Below are 23,825 nucleotides of genomic sequence, written 5' to 3' on the forward strand. Positions count from 1 at the left end.
TATATACATAATGAAATATATTTTGACAGCATATACATTAATCATACATTATTTGGAAACCAACATCAATCCTACCATGTAGATCTAGTAATGCACAAAAAACAATTTTGTAGTAGAACTTCAAAGAATCAATATGCTGTTTTTAAATGGTGTGCCCAATACTGTAAACCAGGGTTCCTCAAGAGGTTGCTTGTGGTTCCTTCAGCAACTTGTTCCTCTCAGGTCAGTTTAAGTGACACCAATGATCTTTTTGGCTATATGTAAGGGTGACATTCTTCCCACCGGCCAGCAATGTAAGAGGATTTCTTCCCACTGACCAGCACACACTAATATATTATGTGAGCTGTGGAAATAGTATTTATAAAAAGGGTTCCTTAAGACCTTAAAATGTCAAGGTTACCTTTTAGATTGTAAGCTCTTTTAGGGCACGGTTCTCTTCTCCTCCTATGTCATTGTTTGTATCTGTCCATAATTTGCCAGCCTTATTTAATGTGTAGCGTTACAGTATATGCTGACACTTTGGTTCTGATTTAATAAAGCTCTCCAAGGCTGGAGAGGATACACTTTCATTAGTGAAGCTGGGTGATCCAGCAAATCTGAAACAGATCTGGTCCTGGATAGAAAAAAATTTGCAAACAAATAGCAAATCCATCCCGGGTTTGCTGGATCACCCAGCTTCATTGATTAAAGTGTATTCTTCCCGCCTCAAAGAGCTTTAGTAAATCAGGCCTTTTAAGTACAGTTTATTAAGAGAGAGGCGAGTGATAGTGAACTTTAGTTCCCCTTGTTAAAAAAGTCCCTATAAACAATACAGAAATGTTTATCCCCATAATTTTAGATTAGGTGCCAAATAAACGAGGCACGTCTAATCATAACTAATTACAATAAAATACACAGAGGAACGCATTTTCTGTTGAGTTAGATATATCTTACATGTTTTTTTACTAACATTTTTTACTAATTTTTGGTAGGTGAATCCAGAAATGACCCCAGTTGTTTGCTATCACATCGCATTTTTACGATACAGGCTACCCTCCATTTTTGTCCAAAAATACAAGTTTTACATACAATGAAAAAATAACAATGTTCAAAGGATAATGTTCATACAAAGGATTTATAGTTACTCTATGACATTTTCTTTACAGTAAAACTTTTAAAAATTAATCAGGTAAGTGGTTAAGGTAAAAAGTTACGCTTATAGCTTTTCCTGGAGTGTTCAGTGTTAAGAAAATCCCGCCGGATGCTCCAACAATAGTCAGCCATCATATATACATACGATCTACCCTGATACCTTCCTTCCATGACCTTCAAGTCTTGGTGGAATCATTCACCTTGCTCATTACTGACTACACCAAGGTTTTCCGGGAAGTTAGAAAGATGGCTATGCAGAAAATGCACCTTGATGCTCATATTGCAACCAAGCATTTTGTAGCTCTCCAAGTTTCTGGACAATTTCTGTGTAATTATTTGCTCGTGTGTTTCCAAGAAAGTCCTTGACAATGGCTTTGAATGATAACCAAGCATTCTTTTTAACCTCTGACATTGTCCTGATAAAATGTTCATCTTTGATGAGCTGCCGAATCTGTAGACCATCAAACACACCGGCCTTTGTTTTTTCAAATGACAGGCTAGGAAATGCCAAAATGAGGTACATGAAACAGTCTCCTTCAGTTGGCAAAGCTTTAACTGCTTCACCAGACCCAGTTTCATGTGCAGAGGCGGGAATAAATTTATTCTTTCTATCAACAAGTGGCTCATGTGGAATGTTTGGATCACCTGGTTTTTGGGCAGATCTTGTGTTGGGGATATTGCAACAACTCAAAGATTCTTTATGTTTGCATATTCTTCACAAAGAGAAACTAAATGGCCAATTGGGACTAACCCATATATATTGCCATTGTGAAGGGGGACACACTTTAAGTTCGATGAATAGTCGCCATTTTGATGAGTTACACTGGGGAACAGTTGCACACCTTATGAGGGGCCCAAGACTTGTCTTGATCACCAAGTTTACCTTTGAAATATGCCAAATAGGCTTGCTCTAAAAATTTGCTGATGTTTACCCTTTGACTGGGAATGGTGAAACTGCCACAGATATAACAAAATGAATCGGGGTTGTTTAAGCACTTAGGACAAAAAAACAGCAGAGCCAGACATGATCTGAAAGAAAGGAAATACGCAAGTAGAAAAATAAATTTTGCTTATTCACTATATAGAGCAGCGCACAACCTCTGACCACACTGTCTTGCGTGTAAATGAATGGCCTATACAAACCCACGCTACAGGATTCGCATTAATAGTAGCAGGGAAAAAAAAAACTTTTTTGTAGAGATAATCTGATTTTGACCTTTTTTGTAGAGATAATCTGATTTTTCTTGAATATGTGTGTAAATGAAAAACTTGTAAAATGTAGCCAAATCCAGAAATTCCATATATCTGTATTAAAGATAATGAATTACCCCTTAATACCTGAAATCCTAACTTTGAAGAGTGGTTCAAATGTGAAAAGGTAAGAAGAAAAAAAAAATAAAACCTATAGAAAGCTTTGCGACAGATGGCCCACTTTGCTTAAACATAAAATAGGGGGGAAAACAACCAGCCCTATTAAATATCAGCAGCAATTTCGATAGTTAACTGACCCTTTGGCTTCTGGATCCCCGGAGACCTTTCATGAGAATATTAAATGTCCGTTATAACCATAGCTTATTAAAGTTCACAACCGCTTGCCTCTCCTCTAACAGACGTGCACTTTTATCAATCCAGAAAATTTGACTTGCTTTGCAATTATGCTGCCTCAATAAACTGGCAATTATATTTTAAAAAATTAAACAATAAAGAAAAATAATTTCCCTACTGTAACAAGAAAAGGTAAACATTAAAAAAAAAAAAAAAAGGTCATAGTAAAAAATTGGCTGCTCCCTTTAGAAATAAAACAAATGTACTTGGCAGATGGCCTAGAGAGCTGTAGTAGGGAATAGCAATGGCTATTTAAAAAGTGAAAGGGGATTCTGGTTCAAAACTGTTTAGTGGTGTCATTCTTTCTCTGCTGATAGAACTGAATTGTTGTCTCACTGGTTAGACCTTGTAGTACTAAGTGCTGGAGACATGCTTTTTCCATTTGCACATTAGGGCAGTGAAAATATATATTATTTAGAAACATTATTTTAATGGACTCTAGAATAAAATAGCAAATGCTAAAAATATCCAGAGCAAGAGACATGTTTTATGTTGTATAGGACATTGGTTTGCAAAGCAATTGCATGGTGCAAATGATAAAGAGAAGCAAAAAAAAAAAAAAAAAAAAATTACTAACATTGCAAATGCTAAATTCCCTTGCATCCAAAGGTTTTAAGGTAGGTCTGAGGGTTGTCACATCCCCCTCCTATTGTATGCTGCTTCTCCACTTCTTAGATTGTAAGCTCTTTGGGGCAGTGTCCTCTCCTCCTTCTGTGTCACTGTATGTCAGTCATTGGCAACCCCTATGTACAGCGCTGCGTAATATGTTGGCGCTATATAAATACTGTTTAATAATTGGATTCCAGTATGTGAAAATGGCTGAAGGTTTACAAAATTGGTGGCGTTAAAACCAAAAAAGAAAACTTTATGTTGAAAAATTAGGCACACTTGGGCACCCCTAGAGTTTTGACAGAGGGATAGAGCTTGCATTGTACACAGGCTCAGCTTACAAGACATTCTGCTGTGGTCTACTCCAAATCCATTTAAGGAGATTGTCAGGAAAAGGCACTTCTTCCTCAGTGGTAATTGGAGCAAGACCATTTAAAACCAGCAGCCCTGGGGCTTTTTCCCCTCCTTACATCACCAAGCCTTTTCAGATAAGCAGGCTACATGATCTTCCCCTTGCACCTTTGGGAATGCCATTCACAATAGAAGCAGTTTGTATTTTCCTGAGGTTCCACGTGAATGAAGTTGCAGTAAGAAAGGCCAGGAATAATGGATTGCCATCTGCGCAATATATCAGCTAAACTGCCACATCTGAAAAGCTCAGTAACATTAAAAACAAAGAGCCAAACATAATCTTGTACCCTCATGGTCCTAACGGGAAGTATAGTGTATTTTCACTAAGCATGTATCAGTTATTGCAGCAAGTGAATCTTTCCATACCAAAAAAGAATACCTGAACGTACCTGCTGTACAGGAAGAAAAACACCTGCATGTACCTGCTAAGCTACAAAAAACTGTAAAAACAGATATGATGTGACCAGTAGAAATGAAGCACTCTGATAAAAAAAAGACTCTGTATTTAGGTAAATGGTTGAATATCATCTTTATTTTTTGCAGAGCACATGACTCGCAAAACAACTGGAACTGGAACACAAATACTGAAATGTCTATGATTGCAAGTTTAGGCTGGCCATGTCTACCCTATATAACCAAAAAGTAGAGCTTTCACCCCCAACCAAGCTTTAAAGGTATATGAGGCTTTTTTTTAATTTTTATTTTTTATTATTTATTTGATTATCACCCATAATTGAACAGTGAACAAGTCTGACCAGCACAACCATAAAAAAAAAAAAAAAATTAAAAAAAAAAATTAAAAAAAAAAACCCCTAGGAAATGCCTTTTTTTTTTGATCAGAGACTTTATGAACATCAGAGTTGATTTTACCTAAGTTTTCACAGCTGCTTTCTATGGATTACCAGAGAGCTTATACGAGCAAGAGAGCAAGACCAAGCTTGTAATGGTTTCAATGCACAGGTCTTGTTAGACAGAATAATATGAGCAATAAGGGTTACTTAAAAGTTTTTAAAATGCCCGATCAGGCGAGTTTTTGTTGCAGAAAGGGTCAGGCGATTTCCCTTCTGAAAAATCCCTCCATCCTGCCTGATTGCTCAAGGAAATTGTCAATCCTGTATTGACAGAACGAACAAACTCTCAATGCAGGAGTCCTGGGCCCGAACACTGAACATGACTGAAGATTGTATTCAGGATGAAAGGAAAAAGGGACACCCTGCAATGGAACAGGGACAGGTAAGTATTGCAGGTTAAATCAATGTACAGCGCTGCGTAGTATGGCGCAATATAAATCTTGTTTATTAATAATTGTTTTGCTTTCAAGAGTTGCCCGCGCCACAAAGCTGAATATTTCCTCTAAATATTTCCTGTAAAAACATAAAAATCAATTGTGTTACTTTACGCATACTACGTCACGTGTCATATGAAGGACTTTACATGACCTCTCTTATCGTATTTTTCCGCTACCAAAAATGATTTTAAAAACCCAAAAAATTATTCTGTTAAGTTTTTTAAATCTGGTTATCTTTTTATCATCTAAAGATTCAATAGCATATTGTTTAAAAAAAAAAAAAAAAAAAAAAAAAAAAAAATTCCGTACAATGACAAATCAATAACAAGAAGGCCAACAACATTCTACTTTTACTTTACTTTTCAAATTGATACAGTGAAAAATAAAATTGAAGGGAAAAATATTTTATTAAATATACTAGGTGTAAAAATACACGCTTTTAGGGGCCATTAATGCCTCTTCTGCAGACTAGAACCTATCTTCTGCCTGCCGCTTTTTCAAGTGCTCTGCGGTCTGCACCTTGCCTCCTGGAAAACACGTATTAAGAAGCTAAATGGTGACATTTTAAGTTGCCCCCTATTTTGTGCTATAAATGAAAAGTATTTTACTGTACATTTTCGCACTGAGCCTCACAGCTGAGAGCGAGCGCGTCTAGGTTTGGATAAAGCGCCTCTGCTGAGCTAACTAAATCAAAGTGGTAGACGACTTGCAAGTCAGCAGGGAGGCAAATTAGTATTTAGTCATGCTCTTTATATTTTTATTAAAAGATTAAAACTCCGTGTGAAATGCATGGCATGCTGCCACCATCGAGGGGCTGGCTGCCAGCACTATTGCAAACACATGCCAACAAGGAATCGATCTAAGCTCAAGCAATGGGTCTACCATTCACTACATCTCGCTATGGTAAGTTAGATTTATTGCTAAACAATATAATTAATGAGAACAGCCGAGGATTGCCACACAAGGGGGGGGGGGGGGGAAAAAAAAAAGACAGAGGTTTTAAATAAAAATAAATTTTTAAATAGGTTTTAAATAAATTGGGCTTACAGATTATCAAAATGTCTCCATGTGAATCTCTTTAGTGTGTTTACTGACTGACCTATCAAGCAGAAAGAGACAAGTTTAACCCAGCTCAGTGGAATGAAGACGAAGATATCGAGGGGCTCCTAATTTAGAGAATGGTTTAATTGCAGGCGATGAGTGGGAGGACATCTTCATCAGCCCTCTAGACGAGCTCTTCAGCATAATGAATAGGGACCTCTGAACACCCCCAAAGCCAGACCAGATGTTCCATGTAATCAATGAACTACCTCTGAGCACATGTTTGTACTTTATCTTATCCATGTGTGATTAGCTTGTTATCCTTGCAGCACAGTTCTTCTTGGAGAAGCGGAGAAAATGGTAAAAAAAAAAAAAAAAAAAAAAAAAAGGTGTTTGGCAGAAAGTCATACAATGCATTACTTAGCCGTGTAGAGACCTGTTTCACACACCATATTATCCTTGCATTCTATAAGCTTTGTGTAAGGCTGTATGTTGTAAAAAGCAGCAACGGATAAATATTAGTGACTAAAATGTACAGCGATGTTTGCAAACAAGATGTCGGGTTAGCTTCAGTTCCCTGTATATCAGAAATAATACAATACATGACTGTGTCCAGGACAAATATGCAGAATACTCAAGAAAAAATCACCACCCAGCATATCCATTTAGATATTTGTGTTGTGTTAGAGCACATCACATGTGTTGCAGTGCATTTTTTTTCCTTTTGTTCAGTTCATTACGGTGCATTACCAGCCCATTAATTTTCAATAGGCTGCCTTAATGCAACACATGTTATTGCATGACATGACACATGTTAACACATGTACGTTAATGCACTGTGTAAATCTAAATGGGCACCTAATATAGCAAGCGATTTTACATTTATATTTCAGTTTTTTTTTTAATTGACGGATTTCATTTTGTTTTACTATTTTAGCATGGTGGAGGAGGGGAGGTCAGATCAGTTTAGCAGGGCCTGGAAGCAGCACCCATACTGACCCTTACAGCAACAGATTTTCTTATCAGTGATTTATGCCTTGAGGTTGGACAAAGCAGTTCTGGACCAACTGTACCCTGTTACAGATGGTTGTCAGAGCTTATGGAAAATGACAGCATTTCCTTTATAAGCACATCATTGTGATCATACTGCTCTACAGAATAATTATTATTACACAGTATTTATATAGCGCCAACATATTACACAGCGCTGAACAAAGTCCATAGTCATGTCATTAGCTCTGCTCTACATAATGGCATTTTCTTGGCTTTTCTTGGACCTTGGACCAGCATTAGCATCCGCCCAGCAAAATTCTAGCACTATTCTAAAAGGACACCTGGGAACAAAGTGGTGTAAGGATTTAGAGGTTTCGTTTTGCAAATTTGTAACTTATTTCCTAATATAAATTATTACTGTATTTGTATTTATTTTAAAAAATACCCCAATGCACATCTTCTATAGAAAGTGCACTGCACAGTAAGGTACAAATTATTAGGCTGTACTACGGCATTATTCTATATTTATCATAATATATTGTACTAGCCAAATATATAGTGTGAATAAGTTTCCGAAAATTGACTTGTTTTATTTTAAGGCTTGACACAATGTTTCCAAATAACATTTATTTCACAGCTAGAACATTATGGATGGGTAATATCATTAGAGACAGAGAGAGTGATTTGTTTTCCCAACTGACCTTATTTGCTGAATGTACCAAGGGATGAAGAGAGAATCAGCAAGATACAACTGGGAAGCAAATGCTAAATATAAAATGAGCCCATATGGCCAAATAAATACATCAGTATCAACCATGTGAGGAAACCAGGTTAGTAAAAACTACCTACAGACTTTAAAAGGGTTCCAACCATGCATGCACAATCTGTCTTCTGGTTCATGAAGTAGAAAGAGAGGGAACACCTGGGAAAGGACTACAAATATATCAATGTATGAATTGCCTTTTCTCTTGACATTCTCGTCCAAGAGACCGGCATTCCTTAAGGTTTCACCTTAGGTTTGAAGGCACCTCAGCCCTCATGCACTATTCCAAGTTAATGGTAGGGGAAAAACCTAATTGCAGAGCAATACAGGTAAGGAAAGATCATCAGACTCATGACTTCTTAAAGGTGATTTTTAGTTACTGGGCTTGATTGGGTCTTTCCAGTATTCTGGGTATATATATGACTATTTATTTCTCAGTAGCACAAACTCTTGAATTGTTCTATAATCTCAAATAACAATTCCCTTTGTAGGCATGCATAACGGACTAATGCAGTGTTCTCCCTAGCTCCCCAGTTACATCTCAGTACCACAAGGCTGTAGGCAGGTTGCAGCCCTTGTATTGTGGCCCAACTCATCAGTAACAAGGTGAAAAGTGTCGGGTGGTGCGCCCAGCTATAAGGGGCTGGGGATAACACTGCACACTGAATGTATGCTTCTTCCAGAAGACGCTACACCTGGGAAGTCGATCACCAGAAGAACCAACATCATCACCCTACAATGACCAAAACCTTAAAGTACAAGGACTTTGCACATGGCTGGACAGATGTCAATAGCCAGAAATCAGAAACCTTTTCAACACAGACATGGCACTGGGCCACAAATTCCTGCAAGCAGGCACAACCCAAGAGTTCCTATTAATCCTCCCGAGGGGCTGTCCTATAGGATAATCAAGAAATGTTTAGTTTAAAAAAAAAATTGCTTTTTATGAGTAATCTAGATATAATTTCTCAATACATTTTTGTTGGCTTCTTGACTTTATCAGTCAACTCCTAAGCTTACTTTAAAGCTGAAAAAGTTAAAGCGGCTCTCTGCTCAATAGTATGTAATTAAATGCAGTTTTTAATGCACACCATGTAAGTACTTGAAATTGGCTTAGTATCAGTATTCTTTAGAAAGGTTGAACCAGAACCAAGGGTTGTGCTGCATGTCCTAATAAAGAACACAGCAAGATGACCTCGCCAGTGTGCTGCTTTTCCTCATCATATAGTGACAGGCTGAGGGGAAGGACAAGACCTGGCAGTGTTTCCTAAATGCAGCAGAAAAAAATCAGGTCTACCCGCTGCATGACAGGGCCATGTAAACTGGCACAGCTATGAAAATTAAAGGACTGGAGAGACAGTAAAACTAATTCTTTAAAAAATGAAACCATGCTTACACCACACGTTAATGTCAACAAAGCAAAACTTAAGAAATTTACAGAACCTTTTAAAATATTACTCCCATGTTGTCAGTATCAGTACATAAAGGCCCAGAGACATGAATTTAATAATCTGAACTTGAATGTCTATAGGTTTGAGCTTTAGGGTGGTAAAGCAGGAAAGAAATCTCTGACTATACCACCTAAAGTTCAATGCTTGTAGGGTTCCATCCAGTGAAGGTGTTGGGTACACGTAGATACACGGACATAAGACTAGCCACATTATTCACCATAAATGGCACATTCATCCACATACATCGCTGTGGACTCCAGCGAGGTGGTGTTTCCAATCCAACTATATGGTTGTTTCCTAACCTTACCAATGATCCCCCATTGTGTGGCTGCAGCCCGTGTGATGTTTAATCATTCAGATGCTGGCATATGGTCAATTTCCACACTAATCAGCACTTGCTTCTATTATTGCAAACTGTTCACACTTCATTAATATCACCTCATAACTTTAAAATTTCTCAAAATGACTACCGACACCCCAAAACCATCACACACTGCAGGTCTGTACTTCTGCCCATTAGCACTTACCGTCACTATGACCAGCACTACAATGTGGAAAGGAGCGCCGGTAAGCAATTCCCCGTGTAACCGCAATATCCACCATGGAGAACAGAGAGAGACTCACGGCTACACTCTATTAGCACAGCAGGGGTATACGAATTCTGAATGAATAGGTTTTATAAAAATTAAATATAGAGTGTAATTACAAAGTGAAGACAGGAAGGCAGGTAATTTGGGAAATCAAAAACTCACACGTTTTACAATGTCTGCATATTTTCTCCCACAGAGAAATGCAAACCGGCTATTTTTTCACAGAATTAGTTGAGAAAGTGGGAATAAATATTTATATTAACAGAATACGCAAACATTTATTTTTGCTTAAATTACAGTCAAAGATCACTAGGTCTAAAATGAATGAGGCTAATAGATGTGGCTGCTTATATAAAACAATAGATAAAGTGGTGAAAGTTATATAGAGAGTTTACCTGACTTCAAATCTGGCAATTCTACCAGCCAGACGCTGAAGTATTTTGGTTCTTAGACATGAGGTTGTGTGTACAGGAGGACATAAAAAACCCCTTTGTTTTAGTGTACAACTTAAAGCAGAAGTAGCATTTCCAGATGATCCTCATAGCATCCTTATAGCACAATTTGCCGCTACTAAAACACAAGACCGGCTCCACTCCCTGATGACGTACACTTATCCTTGTGTTGCACGGTTTGTCATCATGCAGGAAGAGGATTGAAACTAGTATGGAGTTTAATATATCCAGTTCCCTTCTTCCAGGGTGATATATAAGACCCTTCTTCTACAGGCTGTCCCCGGGTTACAAACGAGATAGGTCCCCAAGTTGAAGTTGGAACAGGCACTTTTTTTTTTAAAATAAATTGTTTTATTATTATTTGATTATTAAATGCAACTTAGACATATGTATCTTAACATTTTATTTTTACCTTTCTGTACATTCTTAACTTTCTGTAAATGATTAAACAGCAGTAGAACCTTAAACAATCTTTGTAGAAGATGATGGGCTTGATGGAGAGGATGGCACTGGTATTAGAGAGTCAGGTTCTGATTCTGCTGCTAGAGACAGTTTCTTAAAGTAGGCATCAAGAAAAAGTTGCACAGAGCTTTTCTTCTCAAAATTAGCCCTGTAGCATCTCAGGCCTTCCGTAATTGTACAGAAAACTTTGTGACCCTCACTGTATCAGGATCTTGCTCCAGTGCTTCCATTTCTGCTTCAACGAGTATGATGTATAATGCAGTGGTCTCTGATGGAAGGCACCCTTTTTTTTTTTTTTTTAGGGGCACCCCGCTGCGATCTCTCCCTTTCACTTGTATTACGATTGTTCATCGTTTGTGGATCCGCCAGGACGGATCATTGGACAACGTCGGAAGAGCGCTGTACACACACAGCCCTGAGGCAATAATCGGACAAGAATCATCTGACGTGTGTACAGCCCGGAGATCCCCTGATGTACAGCCTCTGTATGTACAAGTTTTATGTTTGTAACTCGAGGACTGCCTGTACATTCCAGCCTAGCAGCAAGAGCTGTTGAGATTTGAGGTCAGTGTATTAAAAATGGCATCAGACCTGTTGACGGTGGTCTCTTCCCCTGCCTTTGCAGCTATATAGATGGATGGAAGTCACATGACCACTACTGAACACTCCAAAATTGTGTACAAAGAATGTTTACCTGGATTATTATTCTACTGATAGGTAGAATCAATGACTGTGTGGAATAATGACCTTATATACTGTAGGTGAAATAAAAAATGATGATTCCTGTGAAAATCGTCAGTTCAAACTATCCAAAAATACCAATCTCAAAATATTTTGTAGCCATACATTCAGATCCGAATGCAATACCTTGAATCACACTCTTTTGGAAATACTTGGAAAGAAAATACTTAGCCAAATCAGTAGGTTGGCTACAGTTAAGGAAAACAAACTGAGGTATATTAGAAAACAAACCACAGAAGAAATACTGCTGAAGGCCAAAAAAATCTTAACCTGTGTTTCATTTTGAATTGGCCTAAAAAAATATCAGTTAAAAGCTATAGACAACCACACCAACAATAATCACTGGTGGTCTTTGATAATTTGTTGCAAGAAACGTAACAGTTTTCTAAATCCTATGAGAACTAATATTGAAAGAAAAAAAAAAAGATCTAAAAAATGTACTTGTTATAATAAACTACGACAACAAACCATTTCTGAACGTATTACAAACATAAAACATCCAATTTGTATTGCTAATAGATATAACAGAGTTTTTTCCATCCATTCACTTAAAGTGGCCGGGTGAATCTAGAAGCACATGCAGAGAATGAATGAGGAACTAGGTCATGCTCACATCACTAGAAATGACTATTACGGCAGAAGCGCTACTAATGAGCGGTGACACATCATGATGAAGTTCTTCCATGCATCTGAAGGTAGCAGATCGACTTACTTGTTTCTCCTTCTCATGATGTTTATCCTGAGAGTGAGAGGAAGAATCACTTAAACTTTGATCAAATGATCTACTAAATTCCAGTTTGCCTTTTCTCTACAAAAACACAGAGAGTAAAGAAGTAAAAGATTTAAGTACCTAGAGAAAGTAAAATCAAGCGAACCTAATCCCCTGGGTTATATACATATATATCATATAGGTGTAACAAGGTGCAAGGGAAATGTTGGAGAAAGCAGACTTTGGGTGGGATTGGGGGGAAAAGTGCACAGAGAAGCAGAAGAGTGTCACGTGATGTCAGAATTTTATTTCTGTAATTTTATTACATGACAGACTAATTCAGAAGTATATCATCTGTCGGTCAGAAGTCTTTTCAAGAACCTTATTGCCCCTTTTTCATTGCAGTGCAGTGCAGGTTGCGGCACCGTTCCTGGAAGCGACATGACACTTCTGGCCGTGTGGTTGCTATTCTTCCTCTGGCGAAAGAGCTGCAGTGCCACTGCAAATGCAAACTAGCACAAACACATTGACCTGCAGCGTGGTTTGCTGCTCCTGGAGGCAAAGAAGCAGTTAACTTTGTGGCTGTAAGTGACTAACCACAAGTCTAACTTTTAGCCATTCCTGAGCTGGGGTAATGTTAGTCTGTGCAGGCAAGAAATCAGACACAGGAAGTACATGATAATGCTGGATGATGACTGAACAAAGACCATTCCATCCTCTTAGAGAGAGACGGAGATGAAAGCATTTTTAAGAGTATGCTGTGAGCTGTGTGATAGTTAATAAATACCAGAGTGTTAGACTACGTACACACGTCAGATGGTTCTCATTCAATTCTCGCCTCAGGGCTGGTATCGGATGAGAATCTGACATGTGTATAGCGGCCGTCCGACGTCGTTCATGGATGCGTCCAGGTGGATCCACAAACAATGAAAGGTGAAATCGGTAGATAGGGACAAAAACAAGTTTTTGGTATTTACTTTATCAGGAAACCGCACTAACCTGCCTATGGTTACTGTACTGTATAAAAGAGTCCGCACAGCAAAATACAATCTTTACAACAATGGAAGCAGTGATCTCTACCCTACATGGGTCAATCCCAGCAAAACTTTTATTATATATTGCCCTTTAGACTTTATTGTTGGGAATTCTGTGTACAAACTCCCAGACCTGCTCAACTAATCATCCTATACATGACCCAGAGCCCTCAAGCCAGAAAAGTCCATAGTATTTTAATACTGATCTCGTCTCACTCCACACAAACAAGCCACCAAGAAATCTGCACTGCAAGATGTGATGATGAGAGAATGGAAAAGCGCTGACATGCTGCAAAGTGCATACCTGTGTTTTGTGCCTCAGGTTTATGGTTTCAAGGGGTCTATATGAAGCATTGTTAAAGGAAGCAGTGCCATAAAGTTTGCAATGTATATTCAGCGGATCTAGAACTTTCCATCATTAATTAGACGTGTTTACTGTACAGAAAGAAAAAATCTACTTTCTCAAAATCTAAAAAAAAAAAAAATCTACTAATACATATAGTGTATTTTCTGTTTTACTGCTAAGGAACCTTAAAAATAGGAAGTGCTAATGAAAGTCTCAAGCGCAGAGCAAAGCACTCACCAAATCACCCTCCAATTACTAGACAACAGTACCAATTACCTGCAAACAGGACTGCCAGGCACTACTCTGCACAGAAAAAGGCTTAGCAGACAAGATTGAGTCAAAATGTCATATTTGGGGGCATGTGGAAAGGTCATTTACAGTAATGGTTATGACAAGAAGGAGTATATAGCAGGAGAGTATCCTTAAGACAATTTACTATTTCCAGATCATTCTTTATAATTCAGTGCTCGATGGAACCGAATACAGACTACAGCTTTCTGAGGAGCAGACTGGTCTAAAAGTGGCCATACACGGGGGGAAAAACAGCTCGCAAAGTAACAATAAAACACCAAGATATGCCTCACATTAATAGGCTTGTACATATACTGCTCAGTGCATGTAGAAAGTCTATATTGTATCTGCAGCATTAAAAATAATATTGGATGAAAAACTCAAGCATGCCCGGCTCTAAGGATCACTGAAGGCTTTGGTGTCAATTGATCTTGCTCCATACACCATGGGCCTGATTTATTAACAATCTCCAAGTCTGGAGGGGACACACTTTCATCAGTAAAGCTGGGTCATCCAGCAGACCTGGAATGGATCTGATTCAGGATTGAAACATTTGCTAACAAATAGCTTTTAAGAAATCAATTCCAGGCTTGCTGGATCACCCAGCTTCACTGATGAAAGTGTATCCTCTACAGCCTTGGAGAGCTTTAATAAATAAGGCCCCAGGAGTTTAGTATTATATTTAACAATGTTATTTGTATTGGGGAACAGTGTGTGTGTGTAAAGGCCTCTATAAAACCAGACTCCTGTACTTCTTGCCATTCACTCATGTCTTTACAATTTGGAAGAAATGTGGCATTTGACTATTGAAAGTGTGTACCAATATTAATGAAAGGGTAACAGAAAAACATAACAATTGCTGATCTCACGTACCTGTAATCCATGTGCTCATTGTGAAGCATTGTGAAGTAAGGAAGTCAACAATTGTCACACTTTTAATGACCTTGCTCCTTTAAACTACAGCTAATGTGTCAGACCCAGACAAAGTAAAAAAAACAATAAATACAGCAGAAAACCAGAAATGTATCCACATGCATTTTGGCAACTACAATAATCTAACTGCCTTTTGCATTAAATTAATAATAAATAAATACCAAAAATACAGATGCGTTCCCTACAATCCCAACATCCAGGTACTATTATGCTTTAGAGGCCTAATGAGGATTCAGTGCATGGGATCACTAAAAGATTTTACAATAAATCTTATTTAAAATTGGTAACCACCCTCAATCAACAAGGAACAAATGAAGGGACCTGAATAAGTGTGAAAGGTCCCTTTTACTAGTATATTTTATGAACTAATTTAAAACATTACTTTAAAATGTACAAACTTTTTATCAATAAAACTGGGCAGATCAGGTGAAACCTTACACCTTATACTTTTTTTGATTTAGTTTTTTCTTTACCTAAAGAGAAAGATAATAGAGCAATGAATGGTACCATGATAAACCGACAAGAATCAGAAGGACACCCTTATCAATACTGTAGAAAAGGTAAATGTAAAACAAAGGAATAGGGCAGGGTATAAGTAGCCACTGAGGGACGATGTGTATGACAAAGGGCTAAATCAAGTATGTGGAGTAAAGAAAGCCTGGATTGATAGATGGCAAGGATCATGCAAAGGTTTAGGTAACCTATTCGGGAATGTCCCGAAAGTCCACAATGAACTATAACCAGCTCTATAACAAGTCATAATATTCCCCAGGTTTGAAAGATTGTCATCTCTTCCTCCTTGCCATTAACTAATTCCTGCCTTGCTATGGAGAAAAATGCATTCCTATTTTAAAAGACATGAGATATATAAATACCTATGACAGAATACAAAATTCAGGAGCAGAGCATTATGGGAGCTGCAGCAATCCATGATATATTCTCAAAACATAAGAATATTACAAATCCTATAGCAGGTAAAAATGCTGCCAATTTTGCTTTTTATTTGTGTATTTGGTCCTTCACCTGATGTTCAGTATTACATTCCAGCATTTGCCAAATGCCAAAGAGAATTAACCATTTGTAAAAAGTAGAGCAAAGATCTTTACAGCAAACTAGAAATGTCTCTAATATTCCCATTACTGAGCATGTTCTACTAGGTAATGTAATTAATAGAACATAAAACACTTTATAATTACCATCCAATTACACATTTGGAAAGCAACGTTGCATGGTATTGAATGCTACTAATGCTGTATTAGAAAAATAAATGCACTCATCTGATGTTATTTGTTTTCTACTATAACAGTAGGAAAGATAATCAATTAACATCGATTGGAAGTAGGAATTATGACTTTTCTGTACTATAGAATTTTAGGCAAATTAGGTTTTACTCCAAAACAAGTACAAAGGAGCCTCTGACTTATGTGCTTCCAACAAATATACAGAAATTACAGGTTTTTGAAAAAGCACAGTATGTGGAGTACATAAGTCAGCAATGTAATTATATTAAGCTATATTACATATTATTCGCACTGGTGGGGCATATCAGGTCTCCTTAACCCACATGAGCAAACAGGAAGAGATTTGTGCAAAAGTGCAAAAGATACGATTGCCCTGCAAGATAGGGCAGTGCCATTGAGTAGCGCTATACTAATCTCAGACTGAAATGACACAAACAAAAATCATTTAAAAGGTAAAACAGCTTTCATTGATATATTTTATAAAGTAGCTGTCTGTGGTTCTGTTTTAAAGCTTATACCCACAATATAGGTTCCAAGACTTTTCTAGAGCTGCCCTGACTCTCTGGAATGGTCTTCCTCTTCCTTTCCGGCTTGCTCCTACTTTCTGCTGCTTTAAAAGAGCACTCAAAACCCATCTTTTCTGACTGGCCTACCCGTCGTCTTTGGTCTCTTCATCCCTCACTACTCACCCACCATTCTATAATCTCCCCTCCAATTGTATGCTGCTTCCCCACCTCTTAGATTGTAAGATTTTCATGGCAGGGTTCTCTCCTGTGTCACTGTCTGTATCCGACTGTCATCTGCAACCCCTATTTAATGTACAGTGCTTCGTAATATGTTGGTGCTATATAAATACTGTTTATTAATATTAATAATATTATTTTAGGAAATGGCAGCTAGCTTGCTATGTAGCTTGCTATGCCATTATGGTGAAAATAACCTAGCGGTCAGTGACAAGTCTAAAACTGTTTATTTTATGCAAAAGAAATATACTGAAACGGTGCTGGTGATGTGTTGATGTGCAACAAAGAATACATATATAAACATTTTATTTTTCATTTAAAAAGGCATATTAATTAAACATTTAAGATACGGAGTCCGTTATCCAGGAAAAGGGTTTGATATTCAAAAGGCTTGAAGCCTGTTCTTCTGCATGCTTTAACGGTCAACCCAGTTTTAAGATAGCACCCCAATTGTAAAAATAGTGCAACCTGTTTCCTCTTTCTGGTCTAGTGATTTTGTCTAAAATCAACAAGGAGTCATTTGACATCTTTGCTGACAGTGTAAATACAGGAAATGGTGGCCAATGCTGAAAAACAGCACTGCAGGCCAGAACCGCAGGCAGTGATATTTCAGAACTCCAAGTAGGTTACCTACGCACACTTCAAGCCTGGAATGTTTTAGGTGTATAATATATATATTATAATTTGCTAAAGAAACATGCAGGCAATCCAGTTGGGAACGAGCGTTGGAGTCTCGTTAAAAGAGGTGGAGACACAAACTACTGCAGGGAATCTACTGAACTCTCCAAGTTATACAACATAGCAGGAGACTCAACCACCTGTATTAGTTTTTAAAGTGTTGGCTTTAACGGTCAACCCAGTTTTAAGATAGCACCCCAATTGTAAAAATAGTGCAACCTGTTTCCTCTTTCTGGTCTAGTGATTTTGTCTAAAATCAACAAGGAGTCATTTGACATCTTTGCTGACAGTGTAAATACAGGAAATGGTGGCCAATGCTGAAAAACAGCACTGCAGGCCAGAACCGCAGGCAGTGATATTTCAGAACTCCAAGTAGGTTACCTACGCACACTTCAAGCCTGGAATGTTTTAGGTGTATAATATATATATTATAATTTGCTAAAGAAACATGCAGGCAATCCAGTTGGGAACGAGCGTTGGAGTCTCGTTAAAAGAGGTGGAGACACAAACTACTGCAGGGAATCTACTGAACTCTCCAAGTTATACAACATAGCAGGAGACTCAACCACCTGTATTAGTTTTTAAAGTGTTGTCCTTTTGACCACATTCTGCTTTTTTCGTAAGAACAGAAAATAAGTCATAATTTTATATTAGCCAACTATTGAAAATTGTGATAAAATCATATTTTTATAGCACACATTACTGCTGAATGTTCACACATTTAAACAACCAGAACATGAATATACTAGAACAATTAGTCACGGGCAAAGGCTTTTTGAATGTACTGAACAAGTGCAAATAGTATGGGGGGGGGACATGAGCAAGCTGACAAGCTATTTAAAGTAGTAGAAACAGGGAAGAGACAAGTCATTCTGCAATAACACAAACTGATCAGCGTGCTCACAATCTTTTTTATAATGTACATTGAGCTGCAAATGATGAAGACCAGGTAAAGATGCCAGGGCAAGGAGAGGTAAGCGTAGTTTTAAAAAATTGTAAACAGGCAGGTAGGTTTATTTTTATATCAGAAGAGACATCACCTGGCACTTCTGCAATAAAGAACTCTGCAATTCTGCAATAAAGAATAAAGAACTGTTGATTTCCCTTTTTTTTTTAAGTTTAGTTCTGATCTGGGATTCAAAACCCAAACATGGGATGGGACACATCCTACAAAAAAGGATCTCCAACTTCCACCTGAGAACAGTTGGAGCAAGAAATAGCAGCCAGAGTAGGAATGGGGTACAGAAAGTGGGTGGGTTCTGGTATCATGACGTCACTATGGGGGAACTTTCTTCCCCTTTGAGTGACACACGGCTCCCTGCGCGGCCCAGAGTCCATAAATTTAGTGATCTGTGAGGTCCAAAAGGTTGGCAACCAATGTTGTAGACAATACCATAGAAGCAGCAAGTAAAGAGATGCATCCTCCATGTTTAATGGATGCGGAGAAAGTTTGGGAAGAACATGGGACACTTTGCCCAGTAAACAATAGTTTACGTCTTAGTCCCTTAACATTAATCCTTTCCACCAAGGGGTGGGTGAAGTGAAAAGGCTGCCCAAAGACCGAAGCGATGCATCTTTTCTGCATTGGCTAAACCAGCTTACTCATTTTTGGACTTTCGAAAGGCTCTTCAGCTAACTAGTACTTGATAAGTTAAGCAGTGACCATAGTATTTAGTAATAATATAGTAGTATATATTGAGTATTTGGCACCAAAGAGTGTGAGTGTGTGTGAGTGAGTGTGTGTGTTTTTATCAGTTAAAAAGTTTGGCATTTTATTCAAATTCAACATTAGTGACATCACAAAATCTTATTCCAGATCTGGCCAGAATCAGTCTGAAGCAGCAGTGCCGTAGATCTTACACTGCGGATATACAACTATCAGACTAAGCACCGGACTGTCCAGTCATCACAGCATATTCCCTGGGGTATACATATAAATAGGGTATTAGAGTATTGTTAGGACACATTTATCATTTTTACTTTTCCTTGTAAGATAGCAAAGGTTTTTGAGTTCAGATACACTTTGAAGTTGCAGTTCCACATGTATACTGCATATTACCAATCATTTTCACCGCAACTTTGCTTAACCCCATCAGAGCGCCCCATCTGCAGGTGTATAGACAGACTGCTAGAGCACGCTTTTGCATGCCCTAAAGGCCTCTAGTTTTCTACAGTTTTCAACAGTAAATTAGGCCCTTGAATATAAACCTCTTTTCATTCCTAAAGTTAAAAGTAAAGTATGAAAATGTTTTTTTTCTTCAAGAGTTGCGTTTAGCTGTAACAAAACAAAAGGTTTTATTTTATTGTTCTCTGGGTTAATAAATAACACAAATGTGCAAAATCAAAATCATTTAAAAAGTGGAACTGTGGTTCATGCTCATGTGTAGAGCACAGTAGAATTCTTTATGGGAGGTAAATAATCTCTTTTCTAGCATGTTATTGTCCCATCTTTCAGATGTACTGACCCTCAGTAACAGTCTCAAAAGAATACAACTACAAGATCATATACTTGTGGCCCTTATGTGGTAGGTTTCCAAAGTCAACTCTGTTCAGCATGTTTGAATAAAGCAAACGTACATAAATGTAGAGCAGTAAAACCTGCACATGAAAGTCCTTACCAGTTTGCTATAGTGGTACTTGCAGTAACCGCAGTACTGGACATTGTCTGCTCCATTTCCTTCCTCTTCACAAAGAAGGCCAGCAAACTGTGCACTGAAATGAGAAGCATGCATAAGGTGTGTGCTTTGGCTTATTTCTCAACTGTTGTGTTGGTATTACATGCATTTAGATTTCTGAATTTAGAACAGTCTGTTTCTATACAAATTATTTTTGTTTAACTGGTTTTGGACAGCAACTTCTTGTTACTGTCCAAAACCAGTTAGCATCTCAGCTTTCATCTGAGGCTGTTCACTCGAGTGTTCTGCATTGTAACAGCTTCTACGTTATCGATGTGACCCAGATGTAACGAGGCAGCCAATGTGTGCAATTACCTGCCAGCAGTCTTTGTTTGCCCCACCATTGCTATGTTGATTTTCTGTGTCAAGAAGCCAGAACATGCAGTGCTATGGAGTTTGTGGCACAGAAAGGAAGTAAAAAAAAAAAAAAACTAACACCACCAACCTGCCCTGATGTAACACAATGCATTATCACTTGTCAAAGCATGCAGTGTTAACGCAGCGAATTTCTTTAAAAATCGGCAGTCAGAACACCTCAGAACTTAAGAAAAGAACCTGTAGAACTTTTACCCCTAACACATCACATTGTGGTGTGTTTAAAAGTCTGGGCGTTAGGTTGCACTAGCATGTTGCATTGCAAGGAGGTGCCATTTAACCCCTTTATCTCAATGGGACCCCTGCTCATATGCTAACTCTCTTAATTAAAACTTCAAACTGGCTCTGAAACCTAAACAGCAAATATAAAAATCCTCTCTCTCTTAAACCACAACCTGAATATATAAGGTTGTACCATGGCAGGCAGCATGAAGGAAATATACCCACCATCTGCTTTAATTCCGTTTGGAATGTTCCCCCCAAGCTATCACTATGTAGCTAATCAGTTCCCAAATTTGTCACAAGTTTTTTTTTTTATTTTTTTTTTTTTTTTATAGTGTAATCATCTACAGGTAAGTCAGTTAATACAACTGTTTATGCAGACAATACACAACTTACCAAGTGACGTGGAAGGCTTGGCGACATCCATGTTTATTGCAGGTCATACAAGCCCCTGTAGCAGCTTTGCTCTCTCTCCCTTGCTCATCACAAATATAGCAAGTCTACAAAAGAAATAACATTTTCATCAGACAAAATGTTAACTAATAATTATTAAATCCTAAGAATGTATTGGAAAACCATTGCCTGGTCTGATAGATCTTGATTTCTGCTGCAACATTCGGATGGTATGGTCAGAATTCCACCGGCTACATGGCGGATTTAGGAGAAGACGGCGATCCTCATAGATCATTGGATGGCACGTACATAAGTTAGATTGTTACTGGCAGCTAGATCTATGTGCGGCACCAAGCTTTACGCTACACGGCACATACACCGTACAGTGAGAAGCTAAAACAAAAAGCCTAAAGTGTGCAATGTGAGCAGCATGAACGTGCTTCATAACACACATCAACGCCTAAGTGTTTGATGCACCAAAAAGATGTAAACAGGCCCCTTACTTCCACCTCTAACAATGGAAACCTATAAATTAGCCATCTCAGTGTGCTCCTAGCGAAGCCTGTACATCATCTTTCACAATCCTTTCCAACAACAAAAGACTTAACAAGAGCTGTACATACAAAGTAATTCTGCTCTATGGAGGGGAGGGGAGAGAACAATGGAGCAGCACCCCCCCATGCTCTCTCCACTTCACTCGTATTAGGATCATTTGTGGATCCGCCAGGACATCGGATGAGCGCTGTACACACGCCAGATTTTAATCCGATACCAGACGAGAATCATCTGACTTGTGTACGTAGCCTAAGCCTACATATACACGTGCATTGATTCTCGTTTGATAATCGACTCAGGGCCGACATAAGACGAAAATCTGACGCGTGTACAGTGCTCGTTGCCCGTACAACCGTCCTGGCTGATCCATGGACGATGAACAATCGTAATGGAAGTGAAGGGGAGAGAGTGCAGCTCCAGGGTTCTCCCCATCCCCTCTCTATAGAGCAGAATGACGCTGTATGTACAGTGCTCATTCGCGTTTGTCGTTGGAAAGATCTTTCACAATCCTTTCCTACAACAATTATTGCACGTGTGTAGTAGCCTAAGGTTCCCCTTGCACTGCATGACTTCAATGCTGGTCTGGCATTGATAAAAAAATAGCTGCTTTGTTTAGATCTACAAATGTAACCACCAAAATAATTAAGTCTCAGTTTTCGAAGGCGAATAGGACACACTAGGTGACACCTAGTAAAACCCAGCTTCATTTGTTGTGTCTTCTCTACTATAAGATGACTTACATTTAGGGGGGAGTCCTCACACCACCCACAGCATTGGTAATGCTTTCATCAGTGTATACTTTACTTTACAATGATGCACACTTAGAGGGCAGTCCCTTTTGCTTATCACATATGATGTACATTACCGTTTCTCTTTCTCAATGTAAACCTGTTTCTTAGACTAAGCTAATCACACACAATATGAATAGACTATAGTGCACATGATGGAGGATGCTGGGGGAGGTAGGAGGTGGGTACTGTCAGTGTCTAACTGATAACAAGCTGCAGGGGGATGGGTATTAAAAGCAATCAAGGAACCAGCTGGAAGTACTGAGCAAAGACTTACTGCAAAAAAGGCTGCAGGAAAAAAAGTGAACCTTGAAAAGAGCATCATGTTTCTTAATATCATTGCCACTTGGTACATCAGTACTCCAAGGAATGAAGATAATACCTCCTACAATAATATGTAAATCTTAGCCAGAACATATCTGCATGGAGTTTACAGGTTTGCCCTGTGTTTGTGTGGATTTTCTGCAAGGACACCAGTTTCCTTCCAAAAACATGGAGGTCATTAAGTGGGTTGCCGTCAAAATTGTTCTTAAGAATGTATTATTGATAAATCAGTATGGTAGCGACATTAGATTGTGAGCCCCTTTGAGGGCGCAGGGTAATACATTGGTGCAGCATAAAAACAAATTAATAATAGCAAAGTATTGCAAACTATTATGCTTATTTATAATACATGGAGCATATTGACAACTTCACTTTGCCAATATAAACTCCTATATGGCCACCAGACTAAGTATTGCAGCAATTCACAACTAGAGTTTAGGTTTGTGTGTACTGCTACTGTATAGTTGCGTCTGTCCCCTCACTTTAGGCGGAATTAAACCCGCGTTTACACACCTATCCTTGTTTCATTACAGGGCATCGCCCTCTTCCTTTCTTGATTGGCTGACCCAGGATGATCAACGTCTGCAAAGGTGCCCAGACATTTGTTTATTCCAAGCACGTGCAAGGGAAGCCATGGTTGTTGGATGTCCCTGGCAAACAAAGCATGCGCAGCTCAGCAATTTGACAGCTGGGTGGTGATCAGGCAGGTAAATACAGACATTGTGTGACCCTTTCTGCATTGATTTTTCAAAGGGAGACTTTAGTTCCACTTTCATGCCCACAATATTTTTATTATCTGGTATTTATATAGCGCCAATATAATACGCAGCACTTTACAAACTCCATAGTCATGTCACTAGCTGTCCCTAAAAGGGGATCACAATACAATGTCCCTCCATAGTCATACAGGATTACCAAAGTCTACGGATAATTTGGGGGAAAGCCATATAACCTAACTCAGGGGTCTGCAACCTGCGGCTC

At 38.5% G+C, this 23,825-nt stretch overlaps 1 protein-coding gene across 6 annotated transcripts in view; it reads right to left on the reverse strand.

The window, feature by feature from the left end:
* Positions 1 to 23,825, reverse strand: part of MLLT10 (MLLT10 histone lysine methyltransferase DOT1L cofactor) — a 130,202-nt gene that overhangs the window by 69,509 nt on the left and 36,868 nt on the right. For 4 of the 6 annotated variants that reach the window (XM_072412740.1, XM_072412739.1, XM_072412741.1 and 1 more), the window contains 2 exons: positions 21,181 to 21,284; positions 20,131 to 20,224 (listed from right to left, as the gene is read on the reverse strand). In XM_072412740.1, the coding sequence (XP_072268841.1) occupies positions 20,131 to 20,224; positions 21,181 to 21,284 (198 nt within the window). Of the gene's footprint in view, positions 1 to 12,249; positions 12,346 to 20,130; positions 20,225 to 21,180; positions 21,285 to 23,357; positions 23,493 to 23,825 lie in introns of those variants that run through there. The other 2 variants (XM_072412744.1, XM_072412743.1) reach the window with 2 other exon arrangements.

The sequence above is a fragment of the Pyxicephalus adspersus genome, chromosome 5 (assembly GCF_032062135.1).
Source record: "Pyxicephalus adspersus chromosome 5, UCB_Pads_2.0, whole genome shotgun sequence".
NCBI classification, from domain to species: Eukaryota; Metazoa; Chordata; class Amphibia; order Anura; family Pyxicephalidae; genus Pyxicephalus; species Pyxicephalus adspersus.